This window comes from Fistularia commersonii, chromosome 11, assembly GCF_037954325.1.
Source record: "Fistularia commersonii isolate RoL2024-O1a breed Wild chromosome 11, RoL_Fcom_v1.0, whole genome shotgun sequence".
Taxonomy (NCBI): Eukaryota; Metazoa; Chordata; class Actinopteri; order Syngnathiformes; family Fistulariidae; genus Fistularia; species Fistularia commersonii.
Genome location: NC_141294.1, coordinates 5,953,419 through 5,970,460, shown reverse-complemented (window position 1 = coordinate 5,970,460; position 17,042 = coordinate 5,953,419). Strand labels below are relative to the sequence as shown.

At 41.2% G+C, this 17,042-nt stretch overlaps 1 protein-coding gene across 2 annotated transcripts; it reads left to right on the top strand.

Moving 5' to 3' along the window:
• Nucleotides 1-163: 163 nt before the first annotated feature.
• Nucleotides 164-17,042, top strand: ube3d (ubiquitin protein ligase E3D). 2 transcript variants are annotated; one of them, XM_086154664.1, is made up of 10 exons: nt 164-342; nt 3,659-3,870; nt 4,369-4,459; nt 5,729-5,951; nt 6,710-6,782; nt 6,862-6,940; nt 7,515-7,623; nt 8,365-8,534; nt 10,707-10,845; nt 16,825-17,042. In XM_086154664.1, exons 1-10 carry the CDS (start codon nt 266-268, stop codon nt 16,843-16,845), a joined length of 1,194 nt encoding a protein of 397 aa, XP_086010790.1. In that variant the 5' UTR covers nt 164-265; the 3' UTR covers nt 16,846-17,042. The 2 variants fall into 2 exon arrangements, with proteins under 2 accessions (XP_086010790.1, XP_086010789.1); XM_086154663.1 differs by lacking the exon at nt 164-342 and adding an exon at nt 1,875-1,984.

The window sequence follows — 17,042 nt, the reverse complement described above, 5'->3', positions numbered from 1 at the left end:
CTCAAACGGTAATATTTCGATTGTTTACTGGGGGACCCAAATCACTGACCGACTATAATATGAGATTTCAGTGTCAGACTACGGAAATATTTCTTTATTTTGAATATTTTGACAGGAAGTTGCGTCTATTATAGCGCCTTTGACGTTGGTGGGGGCATTGCGCTGCAAACCTGCTAATGTGGATGAATGGACGCGTGTGTGTGTACTTTTGTAAGAAACAGCTTCTAAATCTGCCTGCTATTGTTGACGAATTGCTGGACGAAAGATGTCAACAAACCCAAATGGAGCCGGGGTTTTCTTGGAGCTCCGGAAAAAGCTTGAAACTGGATTCCTTGTTGTTGGGTAAATACATCAATCTATAGCTATCCGAGTGGTAGGATATGGTTGCCCTTTCGTTAACACCATGTGCGACTCATAATAGTTATAATTCTTGCTATTCTGGTGTATCTAAAACAGAAAAAAGACAAACATCACAAAGATGTACGTGTTATTTTAGTGATATGTGTGTTGGGTTACGCTTACAGCTACCTTTCACGCCTCAGGATTCGGACACCATAAACATTTATGATACTAAAAGAATTTAGCTATCATCAAAGACGCTTTGTTATTTTTAAAATATATCTGCTTCCGTCTTGCTACCATTTACTGCAAATCATCTGGACACGTCTAAAGACAAATTTCGTTTCGTGTTAGCGTACTAAAGAGAGAAAGGAAGGGACAGTACTGGAGGCTTTCAAATCCGTTTTTACTCTGAGCGGAAGTGCTGGGGGGTGAATGCTCTTGGGAAAAGATGATCTTTGGCTCTTTCTGGGCGAAAGGGAGTGTAGTATTTTAAATCTACCACTAGATGAGGCTGCCGAGGTTTGCTTGTCAAAAAATAAAATCATCCCTTTTTCGTGATACAACAGAATTGGCACTGAAATGAACTTTCTTTTCCAGAATTATGAAGACACGATCGAAGTTAAATTATGAGTGAGAAAAGACTGAGTAAAATTAGTTAAAATGCTAAAAGAATTGATGGCAGCTCAATTCTTACAGTATCATAAATGTTTATAATATTGTAGCGTTTTAGTCAGGAAAAACACCCAGTTGATGGTAAAATGTCTGTTTAATAAGCAATAGATGTGTTTGGCCACAGCCACGCCACACAAGCCAGCAATACCTCTTTTCCTGCTAATTCCAGGTAAAAGAAAAAAAAAAACAGAATTCCTTCCAACCCAAACCACACCCAAAAATTCCCAGCAACCCCAAAATCACACAGAAAACAAGCATCAACATAGACCCCAACATTTGTTACTCGCTACAATATGATAAAGATAGCTGTGCAGGTTATAGAAACACCAGAATAACAGCATTATTACTAATGAGTCGCACATCCAGGTGCAAGAGGTGTTACTATTCATGTAGTGTTTATCATAGTTCTTGACCAAATCAGACCCAGATGTTGACTGGGCTCTCTGGATATGCACTGTTTACTCATTCACGTTTATGTTTACTCACGCCTCACAGAGTGTATGCCTTTGTTTTTTGTTTGTTGCTTTGATTGGCGGTAGCCCCCAAACCCGTTGGTGGACCCCAGCAGTGAGGGATAACTTTAAGCTGAAGAAGGAGTCCCACCGAGCCTTTCTGGCCTGTGGGGCTCCGGAGACAGCCGACAGGTACCGGCAAGCCAAGCGGTACGCAGCTGTGGTGGTTGCCAAGGCAAAAAATCGGGGGTGGGTGGAGTTTAGTGAAGCCTTGGAGAACGATTTTCGAAAGGTGCCAAGGAGATTCCAGGCCGCCATCCGGGGGCTTTGGAGGTGGAAGCAGTATGCCATCAATACTGCGTACAGTGGAGATGGTGGGCTGCTGACCTCGACCCGGGATCGGTGAAAGGAATGCTTCCAAGGTCTTCTCAATCCCCTATGGCACGTCTGCCGATGAGGAGGCAGAGTCGGGGGTCTCTGGGGCGGACTCTCCTATTTCCAGGGCTGAAGTTGCCAAGGTAGTCAGAAAGCTCCTTGGCGGTGGGGTCCCTGGGGTGGGTGAGATCTGCCCTGGTTTTCTTAAGACTCTGAATGTTGGGGACCTGTTCTGGCTGAGCTGACGCCACTGCAGCATTGCGTGGAAGGCGGGGGCGGTGCCGCTTGATTGGCAGACTGGGCTGGTGGTCCCCCATTTTTAGAAATGGGGATTGGAGGGTGTGCTCAAATTACAGGGGGATCACACTCCTCAGCCTCCCTCGAAAAGTCGACTCAGGGGTCCTGGAGAGGAGAGTCTGATGGGTTGTTGAACCTCGGATCCAGGAGGAGCAATGTGGTTTTCGTCCTAGCCGAAAGCTCTACACATTCTGAAGTGTCCTTAAGGGGCTGTGGGAGTTTACCCAACGAGTCTTCAATGTTTTGTGAGAAGGTATTTGACTGTGTCCTGCAGGGAATCCCATAGAGGGGTGCTCTGGAAGTATGGGGTAGTGAACCCTGTATTACAGGCTATGCGGTACATTTATGATCAGTGCCAGAGCATGGTCCGCATTGCCAGTAAGTCAGACTTGTTTCTGGTGAGGGTTGGACTCAGCCAGGGCTGTCCTTTCTCATTGATTCTGTTCATAACTTTTATGGACAGAATTTCTAGGCACAGCAGGGTGTCGATCCACGTTCCTACCCTCACCTATGGGTTATGAGCTGTGGGTAGAGACCGAAAGAACAAGGTTGCAGATCCAAGCGGCTGAAATGAGCTTTCTCTGCAGGGTGTCCAGGCTCTCCCGTAGAGATAGGGTGAGGAGCTCGGCCATCCGGGAGGGGCTCAGAGTAGAGTCGCTGCTTTTGGACGCCTCCCTGGTGAGCTGTTCCAGGCATGTCCAACCAGGAGGGACACGCTGGAGGGACTATGTCTCTCAGCTGGCCTGGGAACGCCTCGGGATCAACCCGGAAGAGCTGTTCCAAGAGGCAAGGGAGCGGGAAGTCTGGGCCTCTTTGCTTTGGCCACTGCCCTGTGACCCAATCCCAAATGAGCGGTAGAGAGTGGATGGATGCTTTGGTTGGTTCATGTTAACTTCTTTTGTGTTCTCTGTAAAATGTTTTACCTTTGTTACCCATGATTGGAAAATAAAATATAGGCTATATTGATATCCAGCAGTGTTTCAGATCTTTTCATCTTCTTGCTTTATTACAAGTTTGAAGTCCGTGTGATATTTATTTATGGTCTGTAGGGCTTGGTGATATAACCCCAAACATGTGGGGTTATATCTGTTTGGAAGCGAGAAAAAGCATAAAGATCAGATATTTTCAACTGTTATAATTACTTGATGTTGAACTTTCTATTACTGTTGCATCTTTTCAACACTGTTTCTATGTAAACTCCATATCCTGAAAAAGGCATACATAATGTTTTGTGTAATGTGGTTTTATGTGCATAATATTATGACTGTCAGGGAAAAGTCATAATACAAATTATTTGTGAACTTTTGATTAAAATGGAATAAAAGCAAATCCGAGCTATGATTCTGATATCATGGTAGCACTTTTTCATAGAGTAAGGCACAATTTTTTGCAGCCCTAAAGTAAATGATGTCCAGAAAATCTGATATTGGCATCCAATTCCCACTGACCTGACCCTTTATCTATCTCTCTGTTGCTTTTTCAAATGTGTGTGATGCTTTTGACTACCATCTGCTTCCCAGGAAGAATGTTGCTGGAAGTTGTTCTGATGTGAAAGTCACAGGAGGAGATTCTTCTCTTCACATCCAAACTCCCCGATGCAAAGTGATCCCAACTTTGCCAACCGGGGTTACCTTCAATGAGGGGAGTTGCATTTCAACACCTGCGGGAGAATCCTTTGGAGAGGAGCTACATTTCAGACTGCGTATCTGCGTCGTGCCCGGTGGAGTTGGAGGTAATGTTCAGGACCATCCCAGAGAACATGCACACGCACGTGTAAGGTCCCTCGACATTGTCTGAGCCATCTTTGCTAAGACAAGAACCAAATCTTTTAGTAGCTATTTAGATCTTGCTGTCTATTTTGATTTAATTGGAGTGAATCCTCAGAGACAGTGGAGGTGGAGATTCTGATCTCGACGGTCCGGAAGCAACTGCTCATCGGTGTTATGAGAAGACTTCTTTCAAGTTTAGCTAGATCCCACGTGGAGCCCACCAAACAATTACATAACATCCTTAAGTGTCATCTTTCTGCATTTCCTGTAAGGAAGTTATAGGCTAAGGACGGCCAAATCTCACTTTGACAGACAAATTAAATCCAAGTAAGATTGACTGCCCGCTTCTTAGCCAAGCCACGTTAGCGATCCAGTATTACATTGATTTTTCTTTCTCATACTACAAGTTAACCAACTTTTCACCCAATCCGGCTCATTTACTTGCCTTTGGCGCTCCACAGAGACATCTGATGGCTTGATGGAGACACTTCGGGCAAAAGAGACTTATTGCTTCCACTGCCAGGGCTGTATGACCAGGCTGCTGGAGGACAGGTGAGAAGCAGACAGCCAAGGAAGAGCAAGACTGGAAATGGGTTGTTATTTACACTGCGCTTCGGCAGGAAGAGGAGGTAGTGTTTATTGATGGTGTGACCCGGCTGTGGAACTGATAGCTCGCGAAAGAAAAATTGATGGATGGTGCTGAAGCCATAGTCCACTGCTGTCAACCTGACTGGTTAGAGTTATAGAGGCTGTGCGCCGTAAAGGTCTGTGCTACCCATTAAAAACAATTGTGTTTGCTGCCTTGAGGTGGTTCAGTGAAATTGTTCTTATTGCCTTCAGCTTATACCTCAATGGTCAGCAATATGACATGCAAGAAATTGCAATAGCTGCCTGACAGAGACCCTTGCCCCCTGGCCATGTTTTTCAGCAACTGACCAATAAAAGTTGCCAAAATGTGTCTTTTCCACTTTCAACAAGGGCAAGGAGACGACAAGGCCTGTATAAATTGTTGTAGAGCCTTGTAATAGTTAATATAAATGGTTAATAATTTCGATAGCATGAAATCCTGCAACAACAACACATATTGTGAGAGGCATGCTTTATATGATGAATCTACCTTTGCCTGGAGTCATAGCAAGATAGTCTCCTCAGGTTTTCTTTGTGTAGCCCAAACAGTGCAATAACTCTAAGAGCATTATGGCGACCCTCTCAACAGAACATTTTTGCATTGTTTATGGTTATCTTTGGTTATGCCAAGGACGCTGAGAAGTGTTTGTTCACTGTCCCTTTTCTTATCAGCCTTATTTCCTGTTGATAGTGGCAACTTTTTAAAAACAACTGACTGATAATCTCTTCCCCCTTCTTGCAGCACTGAGACAAGTTTCATGGCTCGCTGATTTGCACAAAGTATCATATAATGACCCGAGAAGGCATATACTTTGGTGGTCAGGCTTAAATTCCTGTGAACGTGTCATAAAATTGAAAAAAATATACATTCTAAAGGATATCTAGCCATGTCAAAAATAGCTGCAGTTTAAAAGGTGCCGTCTGTTCAACTTTTTTTTTCAACATGCATGAAGATTCCAAGATGAATCAACGTGATTTTGCAAAATAGCAGTTCCCATTAGTTTTGAGTTGTGAAATGTTGGCACGGTATTTAAATAGTGTCTGTGGAAAGCATTAACTGCAGTGTCGGCACTTTGTGGTACTCTCACTTTCGCCTCAGGGGACTGTGCCTTTGGAGAAATATCACGATTCAACATGTAACCGAACACTAATAGAAAGAGGATCTGTAAATGCATCTGTTACTTTTCCTCTCAGGTTGTTTAAGCGAGTTCTCCCTCTCCCAAACGGTAACTGGAACGCTATTGTGGATGACTGGTGTTGCCACCCAGATCCATTCGCCAGCAAGAAACTGTTACCTAGAACGGGGGACTGTTTGCTGGGCGACACCTTTCTGCTCCTCACCCGGGATCCCGGCTGTGAAAACACACTCACGCAGGAAGTGAGCCCCTCTGACTCGGCAGATAGTCAGGATTCAAAGGTGAGCGATGTGCCATCAACAAAATGAATATGTCTTGTGTTCTCAATTGATTTCAGTATTATTGGAAGATATCATGAGTGAAACAGCAATTAAGTCACCTTTGAATTATGGGAAACTCAGATTAAACATCATCAAGAACTTTCTCTCACTGATTTCTCTCTTAAAATCAGTAAATAGTTAAAGTTCTGTGCCATATTGGAAATTCTGTTTTTATCAAGTACACCAAAGTGCCTCAGGTAATTTGTGTGGTTGTGAGAGAAGGACATTGTGAATGGGGAAAAAAGGGAAAAAAGTGGTTAGTGTCTATTAAGCCCATCTTACCCTAAAATTCTAAAAAGAAACAATAACTTTTCCAATCTCAGCTATCTAGAGTAACAGATTTTATCAGACAAAAAAAAAATGGAATTAAAAATGAACCATATTACTGCAGTTGGATTCCTTGGCCACACTTCACTCACACAGCTGCGTCAGAGAAGTTCAGCTCGAGCAACGTGTAGACAATAATTGATCTCTCTGTTCCTGAATTGATTTTTTTTTTTTCTATTCTTTTAGTCATTCTTTGATAGAACTCACTGCATGAATGAAACAGAGAAATAGAAACCGAGGAAAATATAAAGAGCGAGAGGATGAATGATAATTTGCCTGGAGTGTATTTCTTTCTGCTTCTGTCTTCCACCTTGGATTCTGCAGTAGTGCTTAAAGCGTCTGTCTACGTACGGTATTGAATAGTCTGTGGTTTGGTCGTCTGCCATGAACAGAAACCCTGCCGCCGAATAACACTCGTCTCCTGCAAGAGCTGCTCCTCTGTGCTCGGAGAGGCTGTCACACCAGGTAATTCAAATTTAGAGATATTTAATAATAAATGTCATTTTCAATACGTTTTTCAATCTGTCTCTGCTATGTCTTACAGAGACGCTGAAACTATACATCACGCAGGTGGCAGTAGAACCCAGCATGGGAGACCGAAAGCCAGAGGTTTCACTCAACAGGCAGGTTTTTACCGAATCTCCCTCGGTTGACTGTATAATATTGCCTTAAAGAACTTTATATAAATGGAGCCCATCGTTTATTTGTTAATTGTTGCCCTCTTTTATCACAATAGTATCAGTACAAAGATTTCACACCGACAGTTTTTAGTTTACTTTGAGGTTGTTCTCACCCAAAAACTGATACACCAGCCATTGCAGTGTCTTCTTTTTTTGATAGTTTGTTGGTTTAAAAATAAAAATAAAAAAATACCACTGGTAAGTGGCTGGTCAAGTCTTTTAGAGCCTGTTTAATCTTTTCTCTCTAAGTGGGTTTATACATGTCCAGGATATTGTCCTCTGCCGCGATCCTGAACTCTTTAGACATGACAGATACATAGATGAGCAGTAGAAAGAGGCAATATTCATTCATCCTGTTTGTTTGTTTGTTTGTTTGTTTGTTTGTTTGTTTGTTTTTTCTAAAAAAGCAGTGTGTATTTCCAAACTCCATCAGTTTCTCCATCATCTTATTATTCATAAAGGTTAAGAATATAACACTAATACACTAAAATTTGTCTTATGAACTTCCCCTGAGCAGATCTCTCTTCCTGGAGAGGACCATAGCAACCAGGCTGTTAGAACTGTCCAACTCTTTGAGCACCTTCCGCTTTTGTGTCCAGACTCCGAATGGAAAAGCCTTCTTACTGGTGAGCAACGACCAGCTTAATCTGAGAAATCCATGTAAAAATATGAAGCTTGCTCACTTGTTTGGGAAAGACAAATAAAAGTATTTTGGTAATTTTTTAGAAGCTGAAGGAATGTGACCTTTCAATGGTAGTGAGTCGGATATTATCATCCTCTTGAATTTGCTAAAAACAGAATGCATTGAAAAATGTGAGTCAAAGAAAATGATCAATTTTTCATAAAAAAAGTCAAAAATCCAGACATTGTGTTTAATAATCACTATGCAGTATATTATTTTACATATCTAACAGTAAGTAGTCATTTGTGAGCTCCATTTTTTTTGTACATAGAAGTGCTTTTTTATATTTAATTCCAAATGATCCTGAACCCAATCTTTCATTGCTATAAAGCCCTAAATTGTCCTGGATGAAACTAAATTTAATACTTGCAATTTTTTACCACCCCTCATCATTTATGGAGCCCAGGGCATACACTTCTTTGAAAGAAAACTAATGACTATAATTTCAAAAACATTTTTTTTTCTTCTTTCAGCATTATTAAACTACTGGATGATGAAACGTAGCAAAGTGGTTACTCGGGGTGTGCACATTCTACGTCTGTGACTCAGTACAACATTATTCTTGTACAAGCTAATGGTTCATTTGCAACTTTTATGGAATGCAGTGTCAGATGTTGCCTGTATGTTACTGAGTGTGTGTGTTTACCAAGTGTAACGCAACCTGTCTCCTCCTCTCCTCCTGCAGCTCTGGGTGCTAAACACTGACTCCATCATAGCTTCTGTCCCAGAGCCAGTCTGTGTCCAGGGAGAGGGGTCTATCAGCTCTCCTGCTCTTCACAGTCCATCACCCGTAGCAGCCAGAGCCCTGAAACTCCTCTACAGCGCCTGCTCTGACACAGGCAGGGTAGAACAAGAGTAAGCGTTGACACACTCCCATCCTCCGAACCTTCCAAGTACCACCCCTTAATCTTTTCCTTTCATTTTTCCCAGATACCCTCTCAATCACCACCTGTCTCACCCCACCCCGGGGTATGAAAGATCACTTTGTTTTAGAGCTGACTTTGGGTCTTAATAGAACACTTTGCTGTGAGACTCCTGGTAAAGACATAATTGCCTAGTTTTTCTTTTTTTTTTTTTTTCCTTCTTTTTTTTTTTTTTTCTTATGTGATTGCCATCAAAGGTACTTATCATCACAGGGTTGTTTCTTGCATAAGCCACGCTCATGTTTGTTGCACATACAGGGGGTGTTGTGACTGAAGCGAGCTCCCGCGTGTCGTGCTGTGATACATGAGGGTGTAGGTGGATGCACTGCATGTGGATCTCCATGATCCACACAGCAGCGCCTTACTGGAGGATCCTTCAACCCTCATTATTTTCAACCGAATCAGCAATCTTTGTATCTCCACTCTTCTCCGCCCTGCAGCTGGGTGGATTGAAGGGAGAACAATGATGCTTTGTGGCATTAGCATTTTGACAGCCTGTGGTTTGACTGACAGAGGAAGAATAGTTAGACATAAAATTACAGTCGAAGCAGCACTGTTGCATCCATATGGCATAAACTAAACGTGCATTACTCGGTGCTTAATTGAGTGTTGCACACCAATTGCACACAGGAACTGTTTCTTCTCAAACATTAAATTTCCTTACTGCAGATTGATGTTGCTTCTTACTTCACTCGCTAAATGCAACAAGTTCTTGACTAGTTCAGACACAGCAAAGTTAAGAATGTATAACCATGCAACATTTTGATTGGATTTCACAAAGTGGCATTTTGAGCCTGTATGTGTGTGCAATAGCTCATTCCGAATAATCGATGATGAAGTCATGCCGTTTGTGAAATCAGCTGTCGGGTATCAGCAGAATCCCGCTGATAGGGACCAGAATAGCAGAATTTGATGGGAAGCCCTCTGGTTTTACTGTCTGAAGCAAAGCGTTGGGCTTAACAATATATTCTTTCACAGTCTATAATTTTGCTTATTATTTGCCATTTGATGATTCAACACAGCCGGAGATCCTTTATCGGTTTCTAAAAAAGCTGCACGCAACAGCTTTGAACACCTGAGCAATAGAGCTACTTTTTTTTTTTTTATTTCATAAACTTCATCCATTTATGACTTGTCTCTGAAGGCTGGCAAAGCTACATTCAGGTGTTACTCATACTATATAATTTACCAGTCATCCTTCCTCACTCATCTCTGACATTTTTAAATTAAATGTTACGCCCGGGGAGCTGAATTCCCTGGGTGATAGGCCTCTTATTCGGGATACAGTCGGTCACACTTGACTGCTGCAGGAGGTTGCAGCATGTGTTGTTAAAACTGCCAATAATTGGCTGGAGAATCACTGAGCCAATGCCTAAGTGGATTATGCTTGTCACTAATGGTGGTGACTTGATTTTGAGTTGAGTGAAATTTGCAGCTGCCATCACTGTCCAGGACAACAGTAGACGGTATATTTCCAGCTAAGAAGAAGCAAATTGGCTCTCTTGTTGCTTCTTTTTTCATAGTGTTTCTGATTTGTCTTTATTCGTACTATAGATGTCATTTGCTACGTTTCCACTCAAGAACAACTAATATGACTGGTATGGGGACACTAAGTGGACATGATTTCAAACAGCAATTCTCAACATGCACGTGAAAAAAAGCCATCGTTGTTGCAGTAGCTACTCCGCTGTACTGTATATAAAGTAATAGTCGCAACTTTGAGACTTTTTTTTTTCTTGTCAGGAACTGCAGAGATGGCTAAATGTCACACAAACAAACTGGATCAGCTCCACTCTCAGACAGAACATCAATCTCTCTTTACTCAATCACTCTTCCTCTCCTTTTTAGTCCTCTGTTCTTTTCCACTCTCTCTCCATCACACACAGACACACACCATCATGCACAAAGACATAAATTAATACAACACACTGGCCTGTCATCAATCCACTTTTATGTATCTGTTGTAATTCAGTTCGGTTTGCAGGTAAAAACAACTTGACTGAAACGTCTGTGTAGATTCTTCAACTTGGACTTTACAGCTATCCACTGGTTGTTTATTGCCGTAGAAGTCACCATAAATCAGCCTTACTTTGTATGTTTTCAGCATCATAACTAGCTGGGAGGTCAATGCCATAGGACACCCGGTGGTGCTGCCTCTGAAAGTATGTGAGGAGCTGCTACAAGTGATAGATGACAGCAACTCTACACTTCCTGCATCGATGCGCCGCATGCAATCCTATGAGGTGAGACAGTTACTCTGACCAACAACATCTTGATCCTTGGTATAGCTACATGCTTGATATATTTCAAATACTGTCGCTGATGCTGTGCAGCTTTAGTAGAGAAAGACCAATATATTATCTTAATCTTGTGTAAAAAGCTGTATCAGGGCTCCAGCTCAGACCTTGGTTGCTTATTCACGTACTCTTTGCTTACGACATTTATTCCCCCTGTTTTAATTACTGCCAGACTGTGTGTTTATCCAACACTTGTTAATTTCATGATTCATAGCATTCAGTTTACTGCGTCGCTTTAGGGATTATGCAGGTCAGATGTGAGGTATTGCTTTTGTCAGCCTTATTTCAGCTTCACCTTTAATTGAGGAAAATGTTTCTACTTAGCACCGGTTGCCAAGGAAAACCCTTTGTCTAAAAAAGATAGGAGGCGTTACCTTTGCAGACAACTCTTTTCTTCCAGCTGTTTTAAACATGGTGACAGAGATAATTAGCACTGTTATTCTTCACTACCACTTCTGAGAGTTTAGGAAGTGAATCCTAACACCTTGTGAAGGCTAGAATACTTTACCGAAACAAAATCATATGTCAAGTGAGGCAATCATTTGTGAGCTAAGGAAAGATTATATGCTTTGTGTCTCAATTTTAAAGGAGGACCACATGAAAGAATATTGCTCCTCTCACAACTCAGTCAAATTAGCCAAAACTGATGAACAGATGGCCGTTTTGTCTTCACCAATAGGTGTTTTGGGGCTTTATGTATGGAGATCAATTGAATTGAGAGGAAATATGCTTTGGCAAGAGGTTTTTTGTACAAGTGATTTGAATTCTTTGAGCGGAGTCCTGTGGTTTTTGAGTCGGCCACCCAGCTTGCCGCTTACTTTTGTGACCACGGTACTCTTTTAGCCAAGGAATCGTGACCAACAGTACTTGACTATCGGACTTTCAAACTGAATTTTTAATGCTATGTCTAACAGAAAGGGAACAAGGGTGGCATTAGTGACCAGTTATGAAGGCTGGGTTTTATAATGGTCTTATTACATTCAAATGACTGGTTGACAGCATTTGTATCGCTCCTCCCATTTTGCGGGAGAAACACAATTTCAGTAACAAATATCCCCTCACAAGTCCACATTAAGGGCTCCCACTTGCAAAGGATCTGTTTTGTACGTTTTTCCAGGGGCACTGCTTTTTTTTTTTTTTTTTTTTGGTGAGGTATTGTTCCTCAAACCTTATTTTTACGCCTGCTTCTCTCTCAAACCATGCTCTCCCAGAATAAACTGTAATTTTAGAGCAGGTACCCTTCTTTCTCTCACACATTGTGGCACCATGCACTTAATGCTGATAAGGTTTGAGGTCCCAGCATGACAGTGGTGAGTGGGGGGAAGAAATTAAGCTCTGCTGAAATAGAGAAGGCTACAGATAGAGCGACCCAGACGTGGGACACAGTATCTGTCTGGTGTCGGAAGTGTTCACAGGGGTAAAAGAAAAAAAGTGTGATGAATTGATACACTCCAACACTTCCTGGATGTAGAAGCTATAGACAGTAAAGGACAACGGGGTAATGTGATCATAGGGCATCTTAGGTTACTACGAAATGATCTAAGCGTCTGAGAGTCCCAGTTTACAATGATGTAAAAAACCCTATGGAGGTCAGCATGAAGAAGGGTGCCTCTTTATAATGATATAAAAAGAAACCTGTATCTGCCAGAGATTCAGACGAAGATGTGATGGTGGATGAGGGGCTACCAGCTGTCAATTGTGCTTTACTCACAATTGGATGACACTCATGGATTTCTGAGTGCTGTGATCCATACATATATATATATATATATATATATATATATATATATATATATACATATATATATATCACAAAATAAACAGAGTTATAAAGACTCAATTTATTTTTCTTACTGATCGTACTAGTCTTGCGCACATATTTGGTTGAAAAATGTGAAGAATAAGATAATAGACATCTTAAGTACATTTCCATTTGACAGTCTACCCTCCCTAGATAATTAATAATTGTCTGAATAGCGGCAGAACCTTTTTTAAGCCATGGTTCAGTTTCAGCGCAGCGAAAATTACGCTCTACTAGTCTGAGTGATTGGTCAGAATTTCATGTGTCCACACCTTCATTGTTAAGGAAGACACTTAAGTGTGTGTGCGTGCATGCGTGCATGCGTGGGTGTGTGCATGCGTGTCTGTGTGTGGGTGTGTATACAGTCAAGACACTAGCTCACCTAGCTGGAATGTAGACATTGGTTCTGCCGTGACATCATGTCACCACATGTCTTTTGCAAAATGAATCATTCCCTGTACAAATTATAGTGTTGGATTGACAAAATTATTTAACAAAAGATGCCTTTACTATAGCTGAGCTGTGTAAATGCTAAAGGATCAAATTACAGAAGCATGTATTTAAAGATAAAAGCAACTTATTCCTGTTCTGCATATTCAATTATACATCACACATTTGTCAAAACTGCACACCCAGCTTCTCTGACATCCCAAAGTACTTGTAACTAAGGATGTTTCTTGTATTGTCCACTGCACCATGCCAAGCTTTGCAGCTGACTGTATTGAATTATGAGTGTGTGAAGTTCTTTTGTTTAATTTCAGTCCCTGTGAGCAGGAGAAAGAGCCGCTATTATCACTAGTATTATTATTCCAATGCACATAAAAGGTCTACCATTGTCAGCCTTCATCCTTGGGACCGCCGGTGTAATGGGGTGTAAAGTAGCTCCAGCTCAGCATCACTACCGGGTCCGGCAGGAGACCCCCCCGCCCCCGAAGTCAGATAGAAAATGATCCAGAACCCGGTACGGCATTCTACAATGGTGTAGGAAGGATTTAGGATCGATTCATCCCCTCGGGCGTGCTGCTGTGCACGCAGCATGGTACCACGAGTGGCCACACTTGGTGGAAAGAAATTACTACCCTCAAGATTCACACATTTATCAACCAGGTCATGTTGGTCTGCAGTGACGTTTACATCAGGACTAGAAAATGGCAATAAAAATTGGATTTTTGATCATTAGCCTACAGTGGGATACCTGTAGATTTTTTGATAATTGTTTAATAGTTATAGTTTTTTTTTTTTGTTGTTGCTTTAGTTTGTTTAAGTCTCATCGCTTACGTTAGATTTAAACAAACTAAAACCTTACAAGTAATTTTCACACAGACAAAATCTGAATTTCAAAATGAAACATTAAAGTGTATGGTTTAAGAATATTCAACATTCTGCATTGCAGTTAGGAGAGGGGCTCATTGAGCGCACTCAATAACTGAAACATAATTCAGGCTAATAATAACTTGATCACGGCTTTGTTTACTGACTGCTACAAAAATCAGTAGCAGGGACACAAAACAGGCTAGTTTTCCCACATGTTACAGCTAATAATCAGCTTTCAATTCAAAAAATAACTTATATTGTTGATATTTTCTGCTGGATTTGTTTGATGGGCAGCTGTCATACAATGACAGTAATTAAATGGCAACTCTCAGCAAGTTGTTTTTTCTTTTCTTTTTCACAAAAAGACGTTGCATGATCTTGGTGATTTTCAACAATATATTTCACTCTGTAATGCCTCGTTCACAGCGTCAGTCTGTCATTCTTCATCTTTCTTAAGCAAATTCAAGACTGTTATGCAGCAGCGTCAAAGAACTTGATGCAAAAAATCCTACAGGCCTCTTAATTCTCTGTCATTAAACTCTTCCCTGTATAACTAAGAATCTGTTATGTAGAGTTGAAAATTTAAACCTTGCTAGCAGAGATAATTTCCTGCCCCCACTAGACATGTTTCTCATATAGCTTTGTGATGATATTTTTAATTTCTAAGTGTGGAAACTCAAAAGCATGTCATTGAGATCAAAGAAGTGTAACAGCCCTAAGCATGTAATCATCAAGTGTTCTGGGCAGACCTGCTGTCAGCATCGCTGCTACTTAGTAGGGATCTTGAAAGCCTGTGTGTGTGTGTGTGCGTGTGTGTGTGTGTGTGTGTGTGTGTGTGTGTGTGTGTGTGTGTGTGTGTGTGTGTGTGTGTGTGTGTTCGCGTCCGCGTGCATCCACGTGCGCGCTTCTGTGGACATAAACACCGCTTTATTTTTGTTTTAAATGGTGTATCAGCTCATTAAAGTAAACGCTATGTCATTAAAAAAGTAGGGCTGATGTTTTCAGGGAAACATGGTGAAGATGAATAGGTTCAAATTTCTGGTGCAAAATTAACAGTAAATGAATGTATGTTGAAGAGAAAACTGTGCAAAAATATAGCATCAAAACCACAAGATATTTCTGATTTAATGAATTATTCATAGTATTCTATCAAATCCTATTTTCTGTCTAGATTCAATATTTAAGTTTTAATTGTTACATATTTGTCACCTTTTTTTCCCTGTACAATAAAATACTTTGTTGTCTGCAGTGCATCCAGATGAGTATTGGTAAATAAACAAAAACACACATATGGTTGTAACTCAATGTGGTCTTGCAAGAAAACGTAAACAGGAATCCAAACGGTATTGGCAAGATATGTGAGTCCAAATTGAGTGCAGTTTAGAGGGGTCTTCTCACAAAGTGCAGGTGCAGGTTGTAATAGTTTTAAATAGACAGTTAAGTGACATGAAGTTGAGTGCATCACTGGCTGTACTAGATGTAAACTTTCATCCTGAGGTAGTACAAAATTGTCCCAAGGTATTATATGATTGTTGACTCCTGTCACTTATTCGGGATTCTGCTCACCCTCTCAACCTCAAAACCTCGGATGAGCAAATGTCTAATGAGTTCTCCTCTCCTTACTCATGTCCACTATCACCTCCTTCGTCTTGTCCGTGTTGAGAATGTTGTCCTCACACCATGTTGTCCTCACACCATGACACCGGACTTGCCACCTCCGTCCTGTTGGCCGTTTCGTCCCTGCCACTGATGCATCCTATCACCGCGGTGTCATCAGAATGATGTTGTCGTTGTGGGAGGCAAGACAGCCGTGGGTGAACAGGATGTAGAAGACGGGGCGTAGAGGGAGTAGTCGAGGATGGCAGCTGTGGCATCTGAGGCGGACCTGTTGGGCCGGCATGCAAAATTGCAATGGGTCCAGGTTGTACAGAATGTTGCTCTGAATGTGAGCCACCACTAATCTCTCAAAACACTTCATACTGCCACATATATAAACTCATTTCAGATACTTAAATAAAAACTAAAGCGTGTTTTGGCACTCGGTTTGTTTGCGTGCAGAAATGTCACTTTATGAGAAAATACCAGGTTTATTTATTTGGGGAAAGTTTTTAGTGCCACTGCTATCCTTTTAGTGAGCAAACATCCAATGGATTTTTGATAATTTTGTCAATCCTTCACTCCAGCTTAAACAACCAAAGTGACATTTTTCCTCATCTTAGATGGAAATAGTGATAGTACTTGTAACTCCCGTTTCTCCAGTTTCCTGTCACAAGCCTGTTTTTTGCTCCCTTGTCTCACTTTGTCTTGTTTCTGGGACACAGAGTTGTTAGTACCAGTTCACCTCTGTTTGCCATTTGTTATCATTTGTATGAATTACCATTGATGCGCCTGAGTGGTGAGCAGACAGTGGCACGGGGATGCTGAAGACGGGGCCTTGAGTGAATCAAATGCCCTCATCCATCATCCCAATATAGAGCCCTCAGTGGAGCGCAGCCATTGTTTGCATCAGGCAAACGCCCAAGAATAGCAGATGGAAAGAGAGAGGGAAAAGAACAGGGAGAGACAGTTTGATTATTGTGTTTGATTTATCTTAATGTGTGTCTTTTTTTTTTTTAATTAACTATATCTCTACCACTTTCTTGTTTTTTGTTTGTTTTTCTGAAGCCATTACTGCAAATGATATATTGAGAAACTAAGATGATAGAAATCCTGAGAAAAATTCTGTGTCTTGTACAAACAGAAGAGATTATAGAAATTTAATAATGCTTGTGTGTTCATAGGGTTCCTCACATTTTTCATGTTCTCCTCAGGTGGCGTACCTTAGGCTATGATTTGCAAGGAAAAAAGCCAAGAAGTTGAGAATCCATGCGCCTCTCAGTAAAGATGTAATTGGTTTTTAGTTGTTTGTTCAAGGAATATTTTTGTTGATGTATTATAATATCATACACACGTGTACTGCATAAGCCTTCATTACTGAGTTTTGTATTTTTCTATTAATTAAGGAAACACATTAAATTGTGCTGTTTTT